A 25,937-nucleotide genomic window follows, 5' to 3' on the forward strand; every position below is an offset into this window, starting at 1 on the left:
CAGCTCTCGGTGGTCATGCAGAAAGCCCGGGGCACGCGAGGGGAGGACGCGGGCACGAGGGCACCCCCCAGCCCCGGGGTGCCCCCGAAGAGGGCCAAGGTGGGGGCCGGCGGCGGGGCTCCCGCGGCCGTGGCCGAGGCGCCGGTCTTCCTGCGGCCCCTGAAGAACGCGGCGGTGTGCGCGGGCAGCGACGTGCGGCTGCGGGTGGTGGTGAGCGGGACGCCCCAACCCAGCCTCCACTGGTTCCGGGATGGGCAACTCCTGCCCGCACCGGCCCCCGAGCCCAGCTGCCTGTGGCTGCGGCGCTGCAGGGCGCAGGACGCCGGCGTGTACAGCTGCACAGCCCAGAACGAGCGGGGTCGGGCCTCCTGTGAGGCGGTGCTCACAGTGCTGGAGGTCGGAGGTAATGGGCAGGTGGGGGCCGCGCCCGGCAGGGGCGGGGTGCTCAGAGGTAGAGAAGGGCTGCCCAGGCCACGTGGGTAAGGTACTAGATACTGGTTCCTCCGCCTTCTTCCCAGGTGCCCTGGCTTCTTGGCTGCCCGGGCCCAGAAGTGAGATGAAGAGCCAAGTGCAGGGAATGGGGTGTCAAGGTAGAGAGGCTCCCCATAGGAAGGTCAGAGGTCAAGGGGCAGCAAGCAGTTGGTAAGCCAAGCCTGAGTCCCACTCCTGCCTCTCAGGTAATTCTGGGGTGGAAGTTCTCATCCTCCTGCAGAGAAAAGCCTCCTGGGGGAAAGGGTGCCCTTCAGCTCCATAATTTAAACATGAGATTGACACTCGGATCAGCCCCTTAACAAGGGAGTGCATGTCCGAAGAAGGGGGACAGCTCCTCTGGTCCAGGCTGCACTGTTGAAGGGATGGCTCAGAGCTTCCTGCAGGCCATTGCCGTGGCAGGGTTGATGCGGTCAGCTCTAGGCAGGGTGGAAGAGGCCTATGGGTCCAGGGTCGGAAGAGGTGGAGCCAGGGCCAGGGCCCCATGGGCATGAATGGAGGTGAGTGCTTGAGAATCTACATGCAGGCGTGTGCCTGCTTAGGTGCTGTGGAGGGCTCTGGATTCTGTGTGGTGGTGCAAACAGGTGAGGTATGGGCACGTGGAGCTGGTATGGGAAGCTCGTGGACCATGTCTACCTGAGCTTCCAGGGTGGATGTTTCCAGAGCATGGAAGGGGCATGCTCTGGACCAGTACTTGACCCCCGCCCACAGATTTCCAGGTGCAATGTGAAGAAAAAGCTGAGGGCCTAAGGCAGAAGGGGAGGGCAGGAGGCTGGGCCCAGTGCTCATGGTCCAGCTGGGGCTACCATAGAGGCCAGGCCAAGGCTGTTAGCCTTGGGTCCGTTTTGGGGCTTCCTTTTTGATTTCCTCAGCCCTTGAGTAAGCCAAGTAGTTCTTCTCTAGCCAAAGGCAGAGCCTTGGGCAGGCTGAGCCCTGAGAAACAGAATTCTGAGAAAGTAGGCTGCAGCTGGGAGAGATGGCAAGGAGCTGGAAGTTCACTCCCCTGGGCGTTTTTAAGAGGGACATGTCACTCCCCTGGGTGCTGTTGTGCAGGAGTAAATCCTTAGAGGCTAGGGAGGAGACACAGGGAGGAAAGCCCTCAGCAGCGGGTGGGCAAGAAGTCTCTAGGGCACAACCGAGTCAGGAGAGGGAGCCAGGGTGGCCTCTCTCCATCAGCATCTCCTCTCCCCCAGCCCTGCTCTGCCCACCTTCCTTGAGTCTCTGTGGCCAGGCCTGGGCCAGAGAGAACCATGGCTGGTTTCTCCTGGTTGGCCTAGCACCTGGACAGGTACAGGCTTCCTAAGCCTGGGATCAGGGGATGGGGTGCATTCTAGCAGACTTCGGGGCTGGGGAAGGCGTGGACTCCTTGGGGATCTCAGCTCTGGTCCCCCCAGGGGCAAAGGGGGCTGAAAATAGAACATAGATCAAAGGGTAAGATAGATGAGTTGATGACAATATGACTGGAGGAGAGATTAGCGAAGGGAAAGAAAGAGCTGAGGAGAGTAACGGTTATAATGTTATTTAAGATTGGAAAGGACCACAGAGAACTGCAGCTCCAAACACATCCTTTCACAGGCAAGGACACTGTGGGCCAACAATCAGGGAGCTCTGCCTAAGACGTACTAGTCTAGTTAGAGACATAGCTAGTTATGGCCATCCCAGAGCTAAGAACCCAGTCCTCCTGGTTTTGGCTGTGGGGGCTTTGTACTCCTCAAGAAGTTCTGGAGAGAGAGGAGAGAGCGAGAGAGGGAGGGAGAGTGCTGGGAAAGTAGCTGCCATATGATTGGCCCAGGCCTGGCATTTCTCAAGGTGGGTGCCTCCTGGCCTGACTTGGGTCCCTCAAAGTGGGAAGCGGTGATGAGGTGTGAGAGCCCCCAGCAGGACTGTTTGCTTAGCCCCTCTGCAGTCTTGGTGGTGTGGTCAGCAGAGCTGAGCCTGGCTGGGCATACCTAGAGAGAGGCCAGGCAGACAGTGGGCTGGGCTGCTCTGGTGGAACAGCAGGCTTGAGAGGCTTGGGGTGAGAAAAGGGCCCTGGGTGCTGTGGGGCCGGATCAGGGCCCTTTGACATTCATATGAGAATAGGAAGAGGATTGGACTGCAGCAAATAACCTTTGAGAACATGTACTGATTGTGCAGATAGAAGGTAGCAGAACAGTTGGAGGCCTTAGTCTGTCCCATTGCAAAGAACCATGTGTATAACTATTATACCTATCCCACATGCTTTGGAGGAGGGAGGGGCTTTGCTCTGGTGATGCTGGGGACTGACTGGGTGAATCTGGCTTCCTATCCCTTCTGTTGCCCACCTCTACCAGCCCCTGCCCAGTGGTAGCTCCTGCTCCAGGGCAGCCGGGCAAGCAGCTCGGCATTGCTCAGACTTACTCATGGAAAACTTTCTTGGTTGGAAACAACAGCAGGAGGACTTCAGGGTACTCGAGGAAGCCAAGCAAGGACCTGGCTGCAGAGGGAAGGACACGCTTTCCTGGCTGGGATTGCTGGCTCAATAAGACAGAGTGATGCTAGGTTCCTGGCACTCCTGAAGCCGGATATGTTAGCTCAAGGATGGAAGGATTTGGGCATGGCTCTGGGAGGTTGGGGTCATGAGAAGGCGAGTGGGCTACAGCCTGGAGAGTTTGGAGGATGGGGTGGTGGTGCTGATATTTGGGGGATGTAGAAATGAGGAAAGAATAGGAAACAAAGGGGGTGAAGATGGCAGAAATGCAGGATACTTGTAGAATCCTTAACATGCATAAGTACCCTGTCTCATTTAATTATTTAATCTTCCAAACCCTAGGTTACTGTTATGACCATTATTCATATAGAGAAACTGGTGTTCAAAGAGGAAATTTACCCAAGTTCCCATGGCTAGTGAGGTGTCAGAGCCAGGTCTGAAAGTCAGGTATCTGAGTCTGGGTCCATACTGCCTGTCCATAGAAAGAGAAGTGTGGGAATACTGTCAAGGATTTGTCATCATCACCATCTTTCTCCGTCAATATCCCCAAATCCATCTCTGGCCTAGTCTCCAAGATAGGCAGGCATTCTTCTTTTTCAAAATATCAGGCTCCCACCTGCACAAGTGCTACCCTCAAAGCTGTGGGTGTGCGTGTGTGGCTAAAGGGCAGACCTGCAGTAAAGGGCAGAGGGGAAGCAGGAGAAAGCACATTTGAGAGAAGAGGTGAACTGATGATGCTCACATGGTGTGTTAGTTGGAGCTTCATAGCCAGGGTCTGGAAGATTCTGGTGTTAATCAGAAGGGCCAGAGATCAATACATGACAATGAACCATCCTGGGGACTTGAAGGCTTGGAGGGGAGAGCTTACAGATAGGTAGAGAGGGCCAATTTAAGCAAGGAAAAGGTGGAGGAATGTACCAGAACCTGTGTTGAGGAATATTCTGCAGTTATTCTTTTTCACCTGGAATTTAGAATGTCTGGCTAGAGAAGCCAGGTGGAAAGTAGTATGGAGCTGGGAATGGGTATGGGGAGTGTCAACATCCATGTAGGCCAAGTGCCGAGCAGCGAGTGGAGGAGAGGCCAGAGTGGGAGCAGAGAGGAGCTCTGGGACCCCCTCCAGGAGAATCCTGAGTGGAATGAGAGATGGTCACTCCTCTGGCTGAAGACCTCTTGGGAAAGAGTCTGGGTTAGGACAGAGAAGAGGGAAGCCTGGATGAATGGAAGCGGTTGCAGGAAGATTTACTGTCCCCATTCCCATCACCGCTTACCCTCTCCACCTGCAGCTCTGCCACCCCCTCCCATATTTATTGAGTGCCTACTATGTGCTTTCGATACACAAGTCAGGGGGTTGAGGGATACCAAAATGTATGTCCTCCAGGGGATAACTTTCTAGTGAGGGGAGACAGACAATATGCAATAAACATAGTAAATAGGTAAATTACATAGTATGTCAGAAATACAGAGCAGGGTGGTAAATGAGGGGAGAAGGGAGAAACTGAACTGAGTCAGGAAAGAGGAGACAAAAGGGAGATGGGGGGGAGCTTGTGGCATACGATGAAGATTTGAATTTTCTCTGGTTAGAAGGAAATGCTGGCAGTGCAGAAATTGGAAGTCTGGGTTTGGGTGAGTGGCAGGGAGACACAGCTGCCCAGCTATGGGAGAAAAATGGGGCAACCTGGGACCAGCTGGGGAGGCCCACACGTAGAGTACGTTCCAGGCCAGCCCTAAAGAGTGAGCAGTGCCGACCCAGAGCAGGAACACAGAATCCTGCCGGCCCCTCCTGGGCCCAGCTGTCCCGTCACTCACGCCCGCTGCCCATTGGTTATTTTTGCCACGGAATGTGCCAGCCCCTCGGATTCTCCTGGGGAACAGGGGCTCAAGTTACCCCCTCTCCTCACTCAGCTCCCCATTTATGAGTGGGTGTGTTTAGGGGTGTACAGGGAAAGTGCCCATGGGTGTTCAGGGTCCTTTGGCTGCAACGAGTGTGGACACACATATGTGCCCTCTCAGCACATGTCCCTGTGCATGTGTCTGTACTTGTAATTTACTTTGATGCTCTAGGAAACAAGAACACCTGTATGCACTCAGAATGCACAAAACATGACCTAAACTTTAGAATAAAAAAGCAGCCAGGTACAGTGGCTCATGCCTATCATATCAGCATTTTGGGAGGCCGAGGCTGGAGAATAGCTTGAGCCCAGGCATTCAAAACCAGCTTGTGTAACATAATGAGACTTCATCTCTATTTAATATTTTTTAAAAATTAGCTGCGCATGATGGCATGCAGCTGTAGTCTCAGGTACTCAGGAGGCTGAGGTGGAGGGAATCTCTTGAGCCCAGGAGATCAAGATTGCAGTGAGCCGTGATGGCACCGCTGCACTCTAGCTTGGACAACAGAGTGAGACCTAGTCTCTAAAACAGTAAAGAAATCTAAAATAAAATAAAGGGGCCACAAACTCAAATAACTGCAGGGGTCAAGGAGAAACTGATAATGAGGGAGGTGTGCTGAGCTCAGACATGATCGCCCCAGCCCAAACATTGTGCAGGCTGAATAAAACTCATCAGTCTATCCCTATATTTTATTTATTTATTTATTTTGAAGCAGAGTCTTGCTCTGTCACCCAGGTTGGAGTGCAGTGGTGCAATTTCTGCTCACTACAACCTCCACCTCCTGGGCATAAGTGATTCTCATGCATCTGCCTACGTTGGAATCCTGGCTCCCTCAATTTATTGACTGTGTGACCTTGGGCAAGCAACCGCTCCGTGTCTCAGTCTTCCTCTTTTCATGAGGATTAACTGAACTCATTCACATAGAGTGCTTAGCACAATGCCTGGTACATACCAAACATGCAATAACTGTTAATAGTTACTCAGTAGTCACAACTCAGAAACCAGGATTGGCACTCCCTGTGCTCACTGGGATGATAATTCCCATCTCCAGGACACATGGAATCCCAGCACCTGTATGGCTTTGTCTAAGTGATAGGACTTCGCTGAGACTCAGTCACTTGTCCGTTAAATGGGTATAGGATTATTGATTAGGGTTTCAAGCTCATGGGGTTTTTGTAAATGAGGTAACATTTGCAAAGTGCCTGGCACTTAGTAACTGCTGAAGAAACATAGCTATAATGGTCACAGGGAGGATAGAATTTTGTGTATGCCAAGTGTGCATAGTGCTGAACAGGGCAGGGGTCGGGTGGAACACACAAAAAATTTGGTGAGTGTGCTTCCCTGTGAGTGAGAATACTGGCCAACTTTGTGAATAAGGGGGTACCTCTGCGCACCTTTGCTTGTGTGTATGAATGTATGGGGGTAGGGGGCGCGCATGGGACAGTCGAGAGGTAAGGTAAGATAAAGCCCTCTCTGGCTTTCTTGAGAAGCCTGGGGGTTTTCACAGTCTGAGTCCATGTTAACACAACACGCAGTCCACACCCGCCAGGATCCTTGCCCTGCGTTTGACCTAGGCGCCCCCACCCGGCGCTGTGCCCTTCGGCGAGTTCGGTTCTGCCTGGCACAGTGTGTGTGCGCGCATGTTTGTGGAATGAGCAAGTAGAGATGCTGCTGACCTTCCAGAGAGGCCCCGTGGGAGGAGGTGAGGGTGGGAGGAGGCTGCGCTGGGCTGCCAGAAAGTGGCCTGAGCTAGAGGCCATTGCACCCCTTTCTGTGCCTCAGTTTCCTCATGTGCCTAGGGCTCAGGAGGCAGATACAGGGTGGGGGTCCGCGGCTCTCGGCGTCAGGAGGTGACTGGTGGTCGTGTGGGGAGGCAGGTGAGGGCCGCCCCGGGGTAAGCAGGGGGACAGGACAAGGAAGGGGCCCCAGGTGGGGTGCAGGCTGGCGAGGGAGGGGCGGACTCCAGCGCCGCCGCCGCCGCTGCCGCTGCCGCTGCCGTCGCCGCCTTACCCCCACCCGGCTCCCGAGGCCCCGGGCTCCTTCCGCCACCCGCGCCGGCTCCCGCCCGCTCCCCAGCTCGCCCCCGGCCCCGCCTCCGACTCCGCCCCGCCCCCGCCCGTCCCCTCCTCGCCCGGCCGCCGGCCCGGCCCCCTCCCCCGCCATGAAGAAGCTGTGGGTGAAGAAGCGTTTCCAGGTGAGGGCTCCGGGGGCGGGCGGCGCCGGGAGGGGGCAGGGAGGCCTGGGCGCCCCGGAGGGAGGGCGGGTCACCGCAGCTGGGCCCGGTGGAGGGGGCGCTGGAGCCGCGCCTGCCCCACCCGAGCCCCGCTGAAGGCGGCGGGCCGGGCGCGATCTAGGGGCTCCCGGGTTTGCGTCCTGGGCGCGCAGGCCCCTCCCCGCGCTGAAGGGCAGATCCCCCTGCTCCTCGATCGCCCGCAATCCCCGCGACCACCGGGGAAGACCCCCGCTGCAGCGTTCGGCGTGGGGCGCCCACTTGCTTCTTTGCCACCCCTTCTTCTCTCTCCTCTGTCCCACCTCAACCCCGGGCCCCGGCCCCCCGCCCAGCTTGCCCCAGCCCCCCACTCTGGAGTCTTCCATCTTCGGAGCTCCTGAATGCAACACACACGGATCCGCGCTGAGCTCAACACATTCCCCAAGCCCTGCCCTGTCCTCCGCGCACCTGGGCCTCCTGCATTCCTGAGGCTCTGGCCCTCTGCCCCCATCATCCCTCCCCCACACCTACCCAGGTATCTGTCCTCCCCCAGCAGGAATCTGCGCCCTCGTTCCTTCATCTCCCAGTCACTCAAGCACCCTGCCCCCCGCATCTCCATCTTCTCCTTCTCCTCACTGAGCCTGACTACCTCGTCTTCTATCCTCTTTCTCTGGGGCTGTTGCCCTGGTCCCAGGCTGTGAGCCTCTGTCCAGTGGGATGTTCCAGCTTCCACCTGCAGCCTGCCGTTCTCTCCTTCCTCCCCCGCTCCTCGCAAGAGCCCAGCTGGGTACCCTGGAAGAAGGCAGGGGAGTCATTCCCTACCGGGGAAGCTGGTCACTCTGGGTCTCTGCCCACCTCCCCTCTCACACACACACTGGCCAGGGAATGAGTTTCTGCTTGATGTTGCAGTACTGGATGGGAGGCACAGGGACCTTAAGAACAAGCCTCCCCCTCAACTACTCATTCTGGCTTTTCTCTTTCAGAAAACCGGCCATTCCCGCCGGGCCTTTGGCCGACTCACCCATGGTGCGTGGACCGTGGGCGTCCTTGCTCTAGCCCATGCCTACTCCTCCTCTTGGTCCCTGTCCCTCTGTGAGGCATCAAGGCCCTTGAAGACAGCCCATGAGATGTGGGACCCTCCCACACACCCCACACTTATCTACCACCCACCCAACCAGGCCCCCTGTGCCCTACAGCTGAGAGAGGACCCAGCAGCAGGGAGGGCAGCTCGCTAGCACAATGGGTGCCGTGTTCTCCATGTGAGGCCTAGTGGGAAGGAGTTCATTGCCATGCTTTGGCAACCAGTACATGGCTCCTGCTTGTCATGGCAGCCAGAGGGAAACTGAGGCATAGAACCTGATAGAATCTGGGAAAGTTGAAAATACTCCCAGGAACCTTTGCTCCTAACCTAACCACTGGGCATTTTTGAGGACAATTCAACAGTAGAAGAGAGGGACCTTGAGGAAGGTGCCTGTCACATCATGATGCAGACAGATAAGGGGTTGGTTTGCAAGGAAGGGTCAAAGCACAATGCAAATATTGTAATAGAGGGTGGGCCTGACTCCTAATGGGAGGCCCAGGTCTGCGGCTGGACTGAACACAAGCAGGTGTGTGTGTGTGTGTGTGTGTGTGTGTGTGTGGCCAGTGGCGGCACCAGTAAGTGCCAAGGATACCAGAACCACTGGGGCAGCTGGAATAACCAGCCCAAGTATGGGGGTCCCCAGTGCTGGGCACATCCCAGGTATCTCCCTCCTCACCCATTGCCACAGGGCACCTCTGGGGACTGGGTACCTCATGCCCCTTCTGTCCTGACTGCCCTCCATGCCCTGCCCCACAAACGCTCTGATAACAGTCTGTCCCTGTCTCTCTCCTGCTGCTCCTATGGAAGCGAAGTTTTCCGCTCCTGCAGAAAGCAAAGTTACGGTAGGAAACTGGCTCCTGCTCTAGCCCCCCACGTCCCCCCCTTTCCAACCCGGCCCCGGCCTCTCCTCACCCTGCCTCAGCTGCACCCGATGCCTTCCAGCTGGTTTGGGGTAGAGGACAGGCTGGCCCTGCGGTTGGTCGAGTGCCCTGGCGGTATGACTCTGAGGTGACTCCTCTTTGTTCCTGGGGTGCTTGAACCCAGACTTTAGAACCTTGGAACCTAGGACCTGATGATTTTGGGGGTGCACAGGAGCTTAAGCTTTCACTGACAATGGGAGGAGGGAGAAGGGAGGAGGCCCTGATAATCCATTAAGATATTGGCAGACGGGGAGGGAGTGGCAGTTTGGAGGGCCCTACGGAGGTAAACGTGAGTAACCAGGGGCCCAGAGACGGAGCCACGGCACTGTCATGGGAGGGGTTATCCTGAGCAGCCCAGGCTGGGCAGGAGATGTGGGGAGCAAAAGAGAGGAGGTGCTGGCAGCCCTGCCAGTGATAAGATGGAGCCTGCTGTTGGCAGGGAGGCAGAAGGCAACAGGGAAGAGTTGGAGGCAGAGGGAGGAGGGCCCTGCCCACACAGACCCCTTCTTCTCCAGACTCAGAGACGGCTGAGGATGACATCAGCGATGTGCAGGGGACCCAGCGCCTGGAGCTTCGGGATGACGGGGCCTTCAGCACCCCCACGGGTGAGCTCCTGGGGTGTACAAAGAGCAGGCAGGCAGGTTTCCCACAAGGGGTGCCTCAGTCTCATGGTGCTCCTTTCTCTAGGGGGCTCTGACACCCTGGTGGGTACCTCCCTGGACACACCCCCGACCTCCGTGACAGGCACCTCGGAAGAGCAAGTGAGCTGGTGGGGCAGCGGGCAGACGGTCCTGGAGCAGGAAGCGGGCAGTGGGGGTGGCACCTGCCACCTCCCGGGCAGCCCAAGGCAAGCACAGGCAACCGGGGCCGGGCCACGGCACCTGGGGGTGGAGCCGCTGGTGCGGGCATCTCGAGCTAATCTGGTGGGCGCAAGCTGGGGGTCAGAGGATAGCCTTTCCGTGGCCAGTGACCTGTACGGCAGCGCATTCAGCCTGTACAGAGGACGGGCGCTCTCTATCCACGTGTAAGTAACGGCCTTACCTGGGCCCGAACTGCCCCATCTCACCATGCTGTCCTGCGCTGCCCTCACTGCTCCGTTAGCCTCCACCCATCACCCTGCCCCATCCATCTCTCTGTGCACTTCACCCCCTGCTGCCACTCCATCTTCCCACACTGCTCCCTCCTCCTCCTGAGCCATCACCGCCCACATCCCCCTGCTCCCACCTGTCCTGGCTCACCATGCCATCTCCATGGTCTCCTGGACCCTTCTGTCCCTTCCTTGTCTCCTCCAAGATCTCCAGTTTCTCAGGGGTCCTCTTCTGCCTCACCCATTCAGGCTCCAGTTGTCCCCAGGATCCCTCCCCCCACCCAGGGGCCCCCTCCGTGCCTGCTGTCTCAGCAGCTGCTGCCTTTTCATCTCTCTGCACATTCCTGTTCCCATGTGGGCCTTTTTCTGGGAGGAACAGAACCTTTCCACACGGCAGCTCCCGGGAGAGCAGGAGAGAGCAGGGGAACAAGCCAGCAAGCAGGAGAGAGAAGAGAGTGAGGTGGCCAGGGGCAGATGGGGCAAGGGGCCTGTGAAAGCAGGAAGCCGTGGGCTGGGGGCGGCAGGGGGCTGCGAAAGGGAGGGGCTGGAAATGGAGCCAGGCTGGAGGGAGAGGGTGGGAGTGATGGTGACAGGGGGCTTGCAATTATTTCTTTCATGGGAAACCCCTAAGTCCCTGAGGGTGGGATTCGAGATTGTCCTGGGAGGGAGTGTGAGGAGCGGAGGTGTTGGAGTGAGGCACTGGAGCCATTTTTGGAGATCTGGGGCTTGCAGATACATGAGGGAGCGCTATAGTGGAAGAGGGGAGTAGCTGATGATAGAGGTACTGGGGGCATTTGGGGAGCTGAGAGGGGCCTGGTTTGTGATGGGTATGGGTGTGGGGGCAGGCACCATTGTGCAGGAGAAAGAAGGGGCCTGGTGGGGGAGGCTGCTTTGAGGGTGATAGAGTGGCTAGTGGTGGGCAGGGGAGAGGGCCAGGGCTGGGCCATGGCCAGGGGGAGGCTCCCTTGGCTTATCTTCTTGGCCTTACCCGGTGCTTCTGTGCCCTGGGCTTGCCTTTCCCTCTTGCCTTTCTTTACCAGGCCCCAGCCAGAGCCTGGAGTTGCTATGGCAACTTCGGAGGAACCCATTTCCTTAGTGATGTCTATGGTACAGAGACTGGCCTGGAGCTCAGAGCTGCCAGCAACAGGCCTCCTCTGCTGTCCTCAATTTCTCCCCAGGCCTCACCCAGTTCCCAGAGGCCCTTCCCTGGGGACTCTGTGGCCCTTCCCCCAGAGAAGACACTTCCTCCCTGCAGGTGGCTGGCTGGGGTTTCTGTCTCTCAGGGCACTCTGCATTGCCACCGCCCCCTTTAGTCCCAGTCAGAGGCGGGTCTGTCATGTGGGTGGCTGACTCAGGTAGGCTAAAATATCCTTAACTCGGGACCCCTAGAACTGCTTGTGACTGGCACCCTACTACTTGTTCTACCTTCTGTGCCCCTGGAAACCCAGACACTTTGGAGGGAATAAGGGCTCAGGATTCTGACTGCCTGGGTTTCAATCCTAGCACCAATCATTTCCCAGCTGTGTCACGTTGGTAAGGCACTTAACCTTTTTTATGCCTCAGTTTCTTCATCTGTAAATGGGGGTGATCACGGTCCTTACCTCACAGGGCTGTTGTATTAAATGACTCAATGCATTTTAAGCACTTGGTACAAGCCTGGCACTCAGGAAATATTCAATGAGCCATTTTACAGATTTTTATTAAGCTCTCTCTGATGTGTCAGGTATGATAATACATCTAATTCCTTTTTTTTTCCTAATCTTTATAATTTTTATGTGTGATGTGCCCCCTCACCCGCCCCAGCCCCAGCAAGGGTCCAGATGGGGAAAACTGAGACCCAGCTCTCTTGGGCACCAAAGCTCTGTTAAGTGAAAGAGATACTCTGGGGTAACCGGCTCCTTCCCTCCTCCTTTTCGCCCACACTCCCTATTCAGGCCCACTTAGTAGCTATTTCCGAGCTGAGTTATTTCAGAGCATACCCCTGTGGGGGGCCTTCTATGCCTCTCAGGGGGGATTTCCAAGGACTCAAGATAGCTTTCCCAGGGGAAGCGCAAGTCAAAGGGCTATCCTGGGGGCAGACTGAGCAAGAGGAGTAGGAGCCTGGGCATTCCGTCGCCACCTGCTGTGTCCCATCAGTGCTGGTGGTGGCGGCAGGTATGGGCTCAGGTCTACACAGCAGCCAGGGAATCCTAGGGATGGGGCACTGCTCCCCAAAGGCTTGTGCCTGGTCCAGGAGGCTGTTGCTTGGCTTCCAGGGACCACTAGGAAGGAGTGTGCCCTGCTGATGATGGGCAGGGGTGTGGGGGCCAGCTGGGGGCTGGAATGAGTGGGCGGCTGCATTCCCGAGAGCGCCCCTCCCCACCCCACCTTCTTGTCTTCCCTCCCCACTTCATCCTTTGGGTCCTAAGTCTCATTCTTTTCTCTCCCTCATGCTCAGTTCTGTTTCCGCTGTTTCTCGGCTTCCAGGGCTGGGGGGAGGAGGCTGGCCCGAGTCCTAGGGCTGAGTCTGTACCAAGACCCAGCCATTAGCCCAATCTTGTGGTTCCAGAGCCGCCGGCCTCTCCCCAGCACCTGCTCTGGCTGTGCGCTCCTCGTGGGGGTGGGGGGTGGGGGGCAGGAGGATCTGGCCCATGTCACCCCCAAGCCTGCCCAGCATGCCCACCACCCAATTCCTATCACAAGCTAAGGGTCTAGGAGAGGAGGCCCTCTGAATCCTCTACCCCTCTCCATCTTGGTTCTGCAGCAGCGTCCCTCAGAGCGGGTTGCGCAGGGAGGAGCCCGACCTTCAGCCTCAGCTGGCCAGCGAAGCCCCACGCCGCCCTGCTCAGCCGCCTCCCTCCAAATCCGCTCTGCTCCCCCCACCGTCCCCTCGGGTCGGGAAGCGGTCCCCGCCGGGACCCCAGGCCCAGCCCACGGCCACCCCCACGTCGCCCCACCGCCGCACTCAGGAGCCTGTGCTGCCCGAGGACACCACCACCGAAGAGAAGCGAGGGAAGAAGTCCAAGTCTTCCGGGCCCTCCCTGGCGGGCACTGCGGAATCCCGACCCCAGACGCCACTGAGCGAGGCCTCGGGTCGCCTGTCGGCGTTGGGCCGCTCGCCTAGGCTGGTGCGCGCCGGCTCCCGCATCCTGGACAAGCTGCAGTTCTTCGAGGAGCGACGGCGCAGCCTGGAGCGCAGCGACTCGCCACCGGCGCCCCTGAGGCCCTGGGTGCCCCTGCGCAAGGCCCGCTCTCTGGAGCAGCCCAAGTCGGAGCGCGGAGCGCCGTGGGGCACCCCCGGGGCCTCGCAGGAAGAACTGCGGGCGCCAGGCAGCGTGGCCGAGCGGCGCCGCCTGTTCCAGCAGAAAGCGGCCTCGCTGGACGAGCGCACGCGGCAGCGCAGCCCGGCCTCCGACCTCGAGCTGCGCTTCGCCCAGGAACTGGGCCGCATCCGCCGCTCCACGTCGCGGGAGGAGCTGGTGCGCTCGCACGAGTCCCTGCGCGCCACGCTGCAGCGCGCCCCATCCCCTCGAGAGCCCGGCGAGCCCCCGCTCTTCTCTCGACCCTCCACCCCCAAGACATCGCGGGCCGTGAGCCCCGCCGCCGCCCAGCCGCCCCCTCCGAGCAGCGCGGGAAAGCCGGGGGACGAGCCTGGGAGGCCCAGGAGCCGCGGGCCGGCAGGCAGGACAGAGCCGGGGGAAGGCCCGCAGCAGGAGGTTAGGCGTCGGGACCAATTCCCGCTGACCCGGAGCAGAGCCATCCAGGAGTGCAGGAGCCCTGTGCCGCCCCCCGCCGCCGATCCTCCCGAGGCCAGGACGAAAGCACCCCCTGGTCGGAAGCGGGAGCCCCCGGCGCAGGCCGTGCGCTTCCTGCCCTGGGCCACGCCGGGCCTGGAGGGCGCTGCTGTACCCCAGACCTTGGAGAAGAACAGGGCGGGGCCCGAGGCAGAGAAGAGGCTGCGCAGAGGGCCGGAGGAGGACGGTCCCTGGGGGCCCTGGGACCGTCGAGGGGCCCGCAGCCAGGGCAAAGGTCGCCGGGCCCGGCCTACCTCCCCTGAGCTCGGTAAGGCCTCAGGGAGGGCTGACAAGGTGCCTGGACCAGGTCGGTGGGGGGCGTTTGTGGAGAGCAAGACGGCTCGGCAGGAGCAGGGGTGGGGCGGAGTGGGGGAGTGGGGGGGTGGGGGGGGTTCGGTCGGGGGTTTCGCCTGGGGCTGCTAGTCTGCTGCAAGGGTGGGTTTGCCAGAGAAGGCGCAGACACAGGCTCCACTTTGAGTGAAGGATTGTGAAAGTCTTTGTGCTAGGACTGCCACTGGTGAGGCGGAGCGTGAGTGTTGTGATGGAGGCTGGGTGAGGCTGTGAGCTAAGGCTGGTGCCCAGATACCCGCCATAGCTCCCCTGGGTCCAGTGGCCCGCTAGGCTGTTGGATCAATAACCACTACTGGGGCGGATGCACTGGTGGGAGCCTAAGGCTCCCCTTCATGCCCCCAATCCCTCTGTTGGGGAGAGATGGTAGATGGTCTGAAATAATTTGCAAATTCCTGTTACAGACACGCTTTATGCCACATAACTCTACTCTGCCTCTCCCACTCGGGCACCATCCCCTGATCCATGTGTGGCCATTCAGCCTCCCCTTCTAGCCTCCTCACCCAGGCTTACACCCTGCATGGCTGAGCTGACTGTGGTCCCTACACAATGACTGCCTGTGTGTTGTCTCCCAATCTTCCCATGGGTGGTGACCAACATCACCAACAGGAGAATGACTCTGCACCCCACCCCTCATCCTGCGCATCAACTGGAGGCCCACTCCTGGAGAGAGGCGGCGGAAGGTGTCCTTGACCCACTTCCACTGCTCCTCCAGAATAGATGCCTCTACCTGCTGCTCCTGGGAGACCAGGATCTCTTTCATTGCACTTACTAGTCTGTATTTTTCTTCATCAAAATTATTTTGCATTTAAGTATTACCACCTCAGAATCTTTAGAGATAATTAGGCCCCTGTCCATCATCCTCCTGGCCACCATTATTGCAAACACACAGCCATGTGCCGGCATTGTGTTAACTAGGCCCTTACAGATGTTATTTCATTTCAGCCTATATGTCAGTTTCAGAGAGTCTTATCCGCTCCATCTTACAGATTAAAAAAACAGCAGAATTGGGATTTTCACTGCTTTTGTGGCTACATACATCATCCTTTATCTAGCTTACGGAATGTCAGAGTTGGAGAATGCCCAGAGAGACCCATGACGGTGGAGTTTGGCATCTCTCTGTGTATGAGCTTCCTGTAAGCAGGGACCACATGGTTCTTCCTCTAGTGTTCTTGGTACCCGTACAGTACTCAGTATGCCGGGAGTACAGGGTCACTATTTGGTGAATGGATGAAATCAAATCTGATCTTTGTAGGCCTCTCAGACCACCTACCATTCACTCTTGTGAATCTGATGGCTTCACACATTTGACAATTCACCTCGTGTTGCCCTGTGCCACCACTGTTATTACTTAAGTCTTGGGTTGCTGTTAGTTTGTGCTGTCTGTTTGAAAGCTTGTGCCCCTCCAAGTGCCTTGCACAGGGCGTGGTACGCCATACACGATGGCTGATGTATTAAAGACATATGCAGTGCGGTCCTGTCTTCCTCCAGAAGCCAACGCTCTAACTGTGGATGAAGTTGAGGAACAGTCAGACTACCATGGAGTCAAGGCTGGCCTGACCTGTTTGAAAATGCTCCTTCTGACTTCCTTTGTTCCCTACGGACATTCAGGAGGCAGACCCTGTTCTCCCCCAGTCCCTGCTTTCTAGAAGCCCCTCTGTCTGGGTTTGACTTTCTAGGATGCAGGCCACCAGGACTCCCTCTCCCGCTGTCATCCCTGCAGGGATCATGGCCCCTTACCCCGTTACTCCTGTGTCCCACAGAGTCTTCGGATGACTCCTATGTGTCCGCTGGAGAAGAGCCCCTAGAGGCCCCCATGTTTGAGATCCCCCTGCAGAATGTGGTGGTGGCACCAGGGGCAGATGTGCTGCTCAAGTGTATCGTCACTGCCAACCCCCCGCCCCAAGGTGAGCTCCAGTACTGGGCCAAGGTGAGGTCAAGGTTGGGAGGGGGCGTGTGAGAAGGGAAGGGGAGGTTCCCCCCGACTCCTCCATGGGAGGGGTGGGAAGGAGGGGAATTATCCCCTCCATGGGGCTGCCCTGACTTGTGTGTGTGTTCAGGGACATTTCCCAGGACCCCTGAGAGAGGGGAGGGCAACCTGGGCTTCCTGAAATGAGGGTGGACTTTTCTGGATTCCCTGGGGTGCTGAGAGGAGAGGTTTGGGCTCCTGTGTGGTGTGTGGGGTAGGAGTGAGAGATTCTCGGTGGGCGCCCGTGGGCCGTGGCGAACTGGGTCCCGGTGCCTCCCCACAGTGTCCTGGCACAAGGATGGGTCAGCGCTGCGCAGCGAGGGCCGCCTCCTCCTCCGGGCTGAGGGTGAGCGGCACACCCTGCTGCTCAGGGAGGCCAGGGCAGCGGACGCCGGGAGCTATATGGCCACGGCCATCAACGAGCTGGGCCAGGCCACCTGTGCTGCCTCACTGACCGTGAGACCCGGTAGGGAGCCCATCAACCGTGGGACTGGGTGGGGGCAAACTGTGACTCTTCCCTGGCCCAGGCCCAATCCCCCTCCCTTCCCACTCTCAGCCTTGAGCTGGGGCTCCCCGCCAGTGTGCACAGTCCATGCAGTCCCTTCTGGATGTCAGCAGCTCTGGTGAAAGCATTTTAAATGGCCCTGGCCTCAGGGCAGGGGCCAAATCCCCAAGGCGCACACAAGGCTGGCCAATTCATGAAGTCAGTGAAATTTGTCTTTAGCTATCCTCTAAATGCCATCCTCCCATGGCATTTCCCTGAACAGGGTCCTGTGGGGAAAGCAAATTGTCCTTGAGTTTCCCAGAAAAAGAATCTCTCTGCTCACAGGGCTTAAGAGCCACCACGAGCCTTCTGAAGTCATTTCCCCTGTAAGACAGTCCCCCCTCCCAGTAAAAAGAGATGCTTTCGAGTGCCACAAGCCACTTCCCCCCTCCTTTTCTTGAACCCAAAGTCGTAAAAAGGGTACAGCGAAGAGCACTTCTCAGGGGCTGGCAGTGCCGAGACCGCCTTGTTTTCTATTTTTGTGAAAGCCCTTACTTGGTGTCAGACTACTTTCTTTGGGATTCAGCCCAGTTTCTTTCTGGTTCAGCTGGATCAGTGTCGGTGTACATGGCCAGTTCAGCTCATTCAGCTTGCTGGGCCTGACAATGCACTGACCCTGGGCCTGGGGTTTGGGGAGGTGAGGATGGTCAGGGGGCGTTACAGGAGGAAAACACACTCAACCCTCAAGGGGGTTCCCACTGAGGGGTTCCCACAGACCTGGATCAGAGGACCTAGGTTGGGGGACAGTGTGGGGCAGATGAATCTAGTGCTGAGGACATCCGAGCCGTTGCTTAGTGTTCTGGGATGCCTGCGCTGAGAAACTTTGGCGCCCTGAAGGAGGCTGGGATTTAGACCGGCACGGGGAAGGTGGGACATGCCAAGATGGGGAACAGCACACGATGTTCTGTCCCTTTCTTCCACGAAGGGCTGCAGGAGACAAGATGGCAGAGCCTGTGTGCCCGTCCCAGGGCCTCAGCACCTGAGCAGTGAGGGAGTTCTTGATGCGTCTGAACACAGTCTCGTGCTCCAACAGAGCCTTTGGTTGCATGGTCTGGCTTGTGCCACTGCAGGTCTTCATCCTCCTTAGCTGCGTATCCCTCCCAGGAGCCCATTTTCCAGGCTTTCTCCTCCTCCTACCCCTCCTACCCCGCTGAATCATGCCCATGCCTCCACCACATGCTTCTGTCCTTCCATCACCTCCGGGATCTGGCTTCTGACTCAGCTCCCAGCTCCCCTGAGGGGGCCCAGGCCTGGCTCCAGGACTCCAGTCAATACCTGGCTTGGGCTGAAATTTGGCGAGGGGTGGGATGCGGGGTGCCCCGATATTGGCTCAGGGCCATTTGGGAGCCTTTTAAGGTTGGAAAGGCAACTTGGGGTGAGGCAGCTGTCAGCCCGTGACTGGGAGTTCTGTATTTGAGGCATAGAACCTCCGGAGCTTCAGTTTCCTCATTTGTAAACCAGAGATAATGACACCATCCTCACGGATGAAAGCGAATGTGTGAACGAGCTTTATGAACTGTAAAGCTGTAGACAAATGTTAGTTGTTAGCGTTATTAACAGGTGATGTTGTGTACAAGAGCTCAGGTTTCTACGAGGATCTGGGAAGTGCCTTATCTTTCTCTGTCCCTTTCTTCAGCCCTGTGAAACCCTGTGCCCTGGGGACTCCACCTCTCCCCTTGGAAGGCCATATCCTGCAGACTCTCCGTATTTCCCAGCCCCTGTATCCTCAGCTCATCACAGCATCTCTGCACCTCTGCCCTGGGGAGCCAGAAAGCCTTCATCACGTTAGTCTGTTGCATCAGGCATTGCAGCAAGACAGCACCTCCTTAAGTCAGGCTGGCTCGGGGGCCCCAGGGCCTGGGGGGCAGGCATGTGGATCCAGACTTGGCTCTGGCTGTGTAGAGCAAGCTGACTTTCTTACCCTACAAGGCACTGTTTAGTCCAGAGTGACTGGATGGGGGCCAGTGGACTTGAGAGCAGCAAAAGTGGGTGGAACCTGGGGATGGCACAGACATCTGGCAAGGGGTGGTCCCAGGCCTGGAGTCTGCAGGGAGTGAGGGGTGGAATCGGGGGAGGGTGTCCAGTAGTTTGCCCGTGGGCCCACTGGGGAGTAGGTAGAGGGAGGCAGTGGGCAGTGTCTTGTGGGAAGAGGCCTGCGTGCAGCCACCGCCCTCTCTTGCTCCTGCCCCTCCCCTTCTTGCTCCTCACCCTCCCCCTGCCCAGTGCTATGGTAACCAGGGCTGGCTGCCCAGTCCCCTATTGGGGTCCACCCCAATAGGGCCTGCTTTTGAGGGTCTACAGATCCCAATTCCTGGTTGGGAGCCATGGGAACCAGGGAATGGATAACTAGAGAATGCGGCCCCATGGACTGTGGTTTAGGGGGCAGGGTCTGTGCAGGCAGGACCTGGTCCTTACCAGCTCCTCAGTTCCCTGCCATCCTTTCCACCCCACTGAATAATTCTGTTGAGACCACAGTCATTCTCCCAAAGCGGATGTGTGGATGGGGGCGGGTGGCTAGGGAGTGTGAAAAGTGTGCTTAACCAAAGCAAAGCATTCCGCACCGCTGCCCACATCCATCACACAAGTATTTATTGAGTGCCAACTAGGTGCCAAGTGCTACATCTCTCTAAACAGTTTCTTCTGTTTGGAGAGTATCATCGACTTTCTCAAGCCCTTTCACATCTCTTCCTGGCGATAACATTGTGCCATACATATCCCTTGGAGGGACGTGTGACAGGTGGTGACATTCCCATTTTACAGATGAGAAGACAAAAATGTGGATAGGAAAGTGAGGTAGAGCTAGCACCAGGCCAGCAGCCTTTATTTAGCACTTGCAATCTGCCTAGGGATGTTATCAGCAACAAGTGATTTAGGGTGATGGAAGTAACTGCCCATGAAGCAAATAAACTTAGTGTGGGGTGCAAATAAAAGTGCATGGCCAGTCCGGGTGCGGTGGCTCACATCTGTAATCCCAGCATTTTGGGAGGCTGAGGCGGGTGAATACCTGAGGTCAGGAGTTCGAGACCAGCCTGGCCAACACGGCAAAACCTCATCTCTGCTAAAAATACAAAAATTAGCCAGGCGTGGTGGCATACGCCTATAATCCCAGCTACTCTGGGGGCTGAAACAGGAAAATCACTTGAACCCGGGAGGCGGAGGTTGCAATAAGCCAAGATCGTGCCACTGCACTCCAGCCTGGGTGATAAAGTGAGACTCTGTCTCAAAAAAATAATAAATAAATAAGTAAATAAATAAATAAATAATACATGACCAGTTAGCACTTACTGAGTGCTTCGTATATACCAGGCCCTGTGTTGAATGGATTATTTTGTTTAATCCAGCCTTATGAGGTAGGTTCTATTATTATGCCCACATTACGGATGAGGAAACTGAGACTTGGAAAACTTTAGCAAATTGCTATCTGGACACAGTGGCTGACACCTGTAATCCCAGCAGTTTTGTCTGGAGCAGCATTGATCAATAGACATTTCTGTGGTGATGGAGATGCTCTATATGTGCATGGTCCAGTATGGTAACCCTAGCCACACGTGGTTAGTGAGCACTTGAAATGCAGCTGCGGTGACTGAGGAACTGCATTTTAAATTTAATTTCATTTTAATAACTGCATTTAAATAGTCTCAGGTGGCTAATGGCTGCCTTCTTGGGATGGTCAGCTCTAGGAGCTTAGGGCCAGCTAGAGGCTGGAGCTATGATTTGAAGCAGTGTCTCGGTCTCTCAAGCCTGCATTCCTAACCATGACGCTATCCCACCCCCTTTCCTGTTGCTCTGAAGAAGTTTGAGGTTGAGGTGGAACTGAGCTCATGAGCTCACTGGGAGGGCACTGGTGATGCCCTCTGTGGGTGGGTCAGACTGGGGGCTTTCTCTCCTTCCTCTGTTGACTCCCCACCTCTGGCACAGCTGTGGTCCTTCTGTTTCCTTGCATGCCTGATGTGAGCACACCCAGCTTCCCCACTATGCACCCTGAGAGGAGGTCCTCTGGGTGCTGGGCAGGAGGAAGCGGGAATATGGGAGGCCCTATGGGCCTGGGCCTCATCCTGCCACCTCCAGTCCTGCCGTCAACTACAGGTCTCCTATATTTGAGCCCAAGATTCTAGCATTTTCCAGCCAAGACCTTGGCCTCTTCATTGTACCTTAGCTTGTCATGGTTTGCTTGGCGGCAAAGTGAGGATCTTCGTACCAGTCAGGCTACCTACTCGGTGAGATTCCTGAGGGTCTATGAGGAGGGCGAGTTGACTCAGGACATTTGGGACAGGGATATAGCTCATCAAAGCACATTCTGGTCCCACTCATAGAATCAACATGACCACAGCAGAAAATAGGTTGTTTATTGGGGGCCATGAAAACGAAAACAAGGAAGAAAACCTTAGCATCCATGTCAGTCCCTGTCTTCTCTTGCCCCTGGTCTCTGGCCACCTGTGGCATAGTTAGAGATTCTCCCCTGTGATGGTAGTGGCTGCCGATGGGGAGGATGCCACATGGCCCCCATCGTCAGTCCCTGATGGGGGTTTGGACAACACCTGACAAAGCAGTGTGGTGTGGTCCCCTTGCCCAGACTCAGCCCTTCCTCCACCCTCCTGTCTGCCAGAAACAGGTCTGCCTGACAGGTGGCTGCCCCGAGGCTGGTACCTAGAACGGAGGCCATCACTCACAGCCTGTCAGAAGGATGGAGAGCTCATTTACTGTTGTTGCAGCCACTTTTTCTCACCTGGAGCAAACTAACATAATCATATGTAAGAAATTAATCATGACCGGGCGCGGTGGCTCACGCCTGTAATCCCAGCACTTTGGGAGTCCAAGCCGGGTGGATCTCGAGGTCAGGAGTACAAGACCAGCCTGACCAACATAGTGAAACCCTATCTCTACAAAAAATACAAAAAATTAGCTGGATGTGGTGGCAGGCGCCTGTAATTCCAGCTACTCGGGAGGCTGAGACAAGAGAATCCCTTGAACCCAGGAGGTGGAGGTCGCAGTGAGCCAAGATCGCGCCATTGCACTCCAGCCTGGGCAACAGTGCGAAACTCTGTCTCAAAAAAAAAAAAAAAAAAAAAAAAGAAAAGAAAAAGAAAAATTAATCACTTCACTTCTGAGGCTAGGTCAGGCTGACCATGTGAAATGATCTGACAGCTTGTACATTTTGAACTAAGACTGAAACATTCTCAGTCCAAGAGGAAATGTTTATGTCAGCACCCTGTGGAAATGCCCACCTCCTGGCCAGCCATGTCCTGCCTTTCCCTGACTTTTCCACAGTGGGGTTACCACAGCAGACGTTTCAAGAACTGCCTGTGGAGGACCTACTGAAACAGCGCATGTGGAGGGCCAGCTGGGAAGGGCTAAGCCACAGGCAAATGCTGGCTATCCTGCAGCCTAGCACTCCGTTCCTCAAGAATCATAAGGAGAAAAACTGTTTATGGACTGGGTCCGTGGCTCACACCTGTAATCCTAGCACTTTGGGATGCCAAGGCAGGTGGATCACTTGAGGCCAGGAGTTTGAGACAAGTCTGGCCAACATAATGAAACCCTGTCTCTACTAAGAATATAAAAATTAGCCAGGTGTGGTGGTGGGAGCCTGTAATCCCAGCTACTGAGGGAGGCTGAGGCAGGAGAATCGCTTGAACTTCAGAGGTGGAGTTTGCAGTGAGCTGAGATTATGCCAGTGCACTCTAGCCTGGACAACAGAGTGAGACTGTCTCAAAACAAAAAACAGAAACAAAAACAAACCAAAAGAGAATTGTAAGGAGTCCACCTTGCCTGCAGAGTAAAGGTTGCACACCTTCAGGTGGCCTCCACCATCTGCACCCATAGGGCAAAAGGAGCCAGAGGCCTGAGGCTGGCCCTCGGGTGGCAGTGGGAGGCACCTGCTTGAACAGTGGATGCCCCACTCCTTACTTCTTTACCCAGTTTATAGACAAACAGTTGAGCTATAGTCCTCTGCACACATGCCTTTTGCTTCAAACTTTTCTGCATGCACTTTCCTCTGCCTGTGATATTTTTCACTTTTTCCTGCAAACTGCAATTTCAATACTGCCTCTTCCTTCAGTTCTCTCTTCCCTGAGCCAAAAGTCATCTCCTGCCTTCTGTACTCCCACGCCCCTTACCTGCTGCTCTCTTGCTACCTGATACTTCCTGCTTGCTCTTATAGTTGCATGTGTATCTGGCTTGTCTTCCCCACCACCCGGAAGGCTCCTGAGGACATGACTGTGTCTTTACCACTCCTTAGCACTGGTAGCTGGGCCTGGGAGCCCTTCTGAACAGTTAGGGGCTGGGCTGTGTGGACTGCAGAGCTGCAAGTGAGGTGGCAGTGAGTAGGCAGAGACCTCCATGACTTTTCAAGGCCTTGAACAAGGTGGGTGACTCACAGAGGTGAGGCTGGACATGACACCCAGCCACAAGGGTCATGAGGCTCTGCCTATGAGGCAAGCTTGGGAAAAAGACCTTGGAGCAGTGGTCCTCAGAGTGAGGCCCCCAGACCAGCAACATCAGCCTCACCTGAGTTTGTGTTAGAAATGCAGATTCTTTTTTTTTTTTTTCCAATAAGCATTTTGCACTCCTAAGAAATGCAGATTATTGGCCTCAGCCCTCACCTACTGAATCAGTAATTCCGTGGGTGGAGCCCAGCACTCTGTGGTCTAAGGAGCCCTCCAGGTGATTCTGATAAACAGAAAACTTTGAAAACCACTGCCACAGAGTTAGAGATTGTGCCCAAGATGGGAGGCCAGGTCATGCCATGGGAAACACACAGGCTGTGGAGCCAAACCTCCTAGGTTCAAAGCCCTGCTCTGAGGTTGAATGGCCCAGTGATGAGGGGCTCAGTGATGGCACCTCTTAGGGCTGTCCTCCTCCCATGTAGGTCAGCAGTGGTCCCTAAGGTTTCATGTACCTAAGAGTCACCTGGGGTGCTTTTTAAAATGCAGTTTCCTGACATCTCATTTCAGAAAATCTAATTCTGCAGGCTGGAGTAAGGTTGAAGAATCTATATTTTAAATGAGCCTGAGGTGGTCCTGATGTGAGTAGGTCAAGTATCATTCTGAGAAGCCCTGAAGCAAAGGGCCGTGTGTGACACCTTTTATGTACTAGATAGTCGCAGTAGTGGCTGCAACTCTGTCTATTGTGAGAACACATCAGGGGACGCTGAAACAGTTGGGGCCGGTGGATGTGCTGGTCTGAGGAGAGGGAGTTCCCTGTGTGCTTCCTAACGCCAGTATTTTCATCAAATGAGTTTGAGCTGAGAGTGATGTTGGAAGGGCAGACATGAGCATTGGGTCAACGTGGGGGACGGGGAGCCAGGGTGAAGGGGCGGTACTTCCGTGGCAGGTTGTTCAGGGCCATTGAGTGTATGTGCCTCTTAGGTTTAGGGGGGCACCTGCCCCCTCCTTCCTGGCTGATGTAACTGTATTTCCCACAGTGAGAGTTGGGTTTGTGGGTGGAGCAGGGCTGGGATGTCAGGGACTGGTTCCAAAGATGGTTTTGGCTATGGGGCCAGGGAAAAAACTAGGTGGCACCAGATTCTGGTGTGGAGCCTCAGGAATCCTTGATCAGCCTCCTTGGTCACTCACTTTTGGAGGTGTGGAGGGGCAGGGGCTACTGCCTTGTCTGGAAGAGGCCTGGGCTGCTCTGACAGTCTCTCTCTCCAAGGGGCTTGAGGATAGGGGCTTGCTTGGTGACTGGATGCCCTCCAGCATGATGTTCCCCTGGCCACCACCAGGGGTCTCTGAGGCTCCCTGCAAACCTTGACCATCTGGTCTTAAGCTCTGCTTCCGCTCCTGGTCCCTGGGCCTGTGAGCCTCCTCAGTAGTGTCCAGCCTGGAGGTGACCCTGGGGCAGGACTCCAGGCTCCACAGAGGGGTAGGACCACCCACCTGCGGGGCCATGCCTGTGATCTCAGCCATCAGCTGCCTTAGGCACCAAATGCCATTCTGACTTCCCTCCCCAACCCTATCTCAAGACAGCCCCCCTGAACAATGGACCCCTCCTCTGCCCAGCCCCCAGCCCTCCTTCCTCACTGGCCATGCTGGGAAACACAGGTCATGGCTTGGGAATGTGTCCCTGCGGGGGGTGAGGTGATAGGAAGAGGGAGAAGGACATGTGACCCCTGCTCAACAGCCCCCTTCTCTCAGGCTCCGTGTCCAAGCCCCTTCCCCAACCCAGATACAAATGGGTGCTTATGACAAGGGGCCATTTGGGGGAGGCAGCCCCCGCTGTCCTCCCTAGCGGGGCTGATGGGTGGTGGGCACGTTGCCAACAGGTGCCCAGGGGAATGGGTAGGAAGGCTGGATGTGGGCTTAGTGCCCTGGGGTGGCTGCTGACCAGACCTTCCATGGCAGGGATGAAGGGGCAGAGGTGGGATTCTGGGCCCCCTCAGATTCTTCCACCACCTCTGGGAAGGAGGGCAAAGGTCTTGACAGTTCTCTGATTTTCGGGGCCAAAGAAAACAGGTATGCCCTGGCTCTGCAGTATTTGAGACTCATTAGCACATTCCCACATCAGGGATCTTGGTGGTTCCATCAGAGCAAGGGGCAACACAGGGAACATTTCCCACAGGCACCTCCTTTGGTGGATGTGTCGGAACAAATGGATCAGGGCAAGCGTCTCGATTGGCACAGTGCAGTGCCACCCCTCCCCTGTCTTGCTCGGGGACGGAGGCCCCACACCTTGAGTCAAGGCGCTGCAGAGCGGGCTTTGCTCTTGTCAGGGTCCGAAGCTGTAAGGAGAGGAAAGACAGATCCCAGGGCTTGGGAGTGAGCAGAGTGGCTAAATCCAGACGGCCACACTCCGCCCTCCCCTCTCCCCTCTCCTCCCCCTCCACACCAGGGCCCAGGCTGCTTGTGGTCTCGGCAGGCACCAGCTTCCCAGCCAGCTGCCTGCCGGCCTGCCATCCAACCTCCTCCTTCCCCTCCTCAGGCGCCTTCCCCTCCCCCAGGGCCTTCTCCGTGTAGGGCCTCAGCTGGGTCAGCCGAGTGAGTGGGGCTGGGCAGGCTGGACAGGCTGGGCTCCTGCTCCCTGGGGAGACAGGCTGGGGTGGGCAGTGGGCAGGCAGCAGAAGGGCCTGGTGCCAGGGCAGAGCCTTCAGGACAGCCACAGGCTGGGCGTCTGTGTGCAGAGCCTCGGGGTGAGTTGGGGTGCAGTCCTGCTGAGGGCTTGGGGTGGGGGGACCTGGGGG

The 25,937-nt window shown here is 56.6% G+C and overlaps 1 protein-coding gene across 13 annotated transcripts in view; it reads left to right on the forward strand.

Annotated features, from left to right (window-relative positions):
• The window catches only part of SPEG (striated muscle enriched protein kinase), a 58,320-nt gene continuing 32,383 nt past the window's right edge, over nucleotides 1-25,937 (forward strand). The window contains exons 1-8 of one of the 13 annotated variants that reach the window (XM_007966384.3): nucleotides 6,969-7,022; nucleotides 8,021-8,063; nucleotides 8,931-8,960; nucleotides 9,554-9,643; nucleotides 9,726-10,062; nucleotides 12,869-14,166; nucleotides 16,010-16,153; nucleotides 16,499-16,681. In XM_007966384.3, the coding sequence (XP_007964575.3) occupies nucleotides 6,990-7,022; nucleotides 8,021-8,063; nucleotides 8,931-8,960; nucleotides 9,554-9,643; nucleotides 9,726-10,062; nucleotides 12,869-14,166; nucleotides 16,010-16,153; nucleotides 16,499-16,681 (2,158 nt within the window). In that variant the 5' untranslated portion in view covers nucleotides 6,969-6,989. The other 12 variants (XM_007966386.3, XM_007966388.3, XM_007966396.3 and 9 more) reach the window with 12 other exon arrangements.

The sequence above is a fragment of the Chlorocebus sabaeus genome, chromosome 10 (assembly GCF_047675955.1).
Source record: "Chlorocebus sabaeus isolate Y175 chromosome 10, mChlSab1.0.hap1, whole genome shotgun sequence".
Classification (NCBI taxonomy): domain Eukaryota; kingdom Metazoa; phylum Chordata; class Mammalia; order Primates; family Cercopithecidae; genus Chlorocebus; species Chlorocebus sabaeus.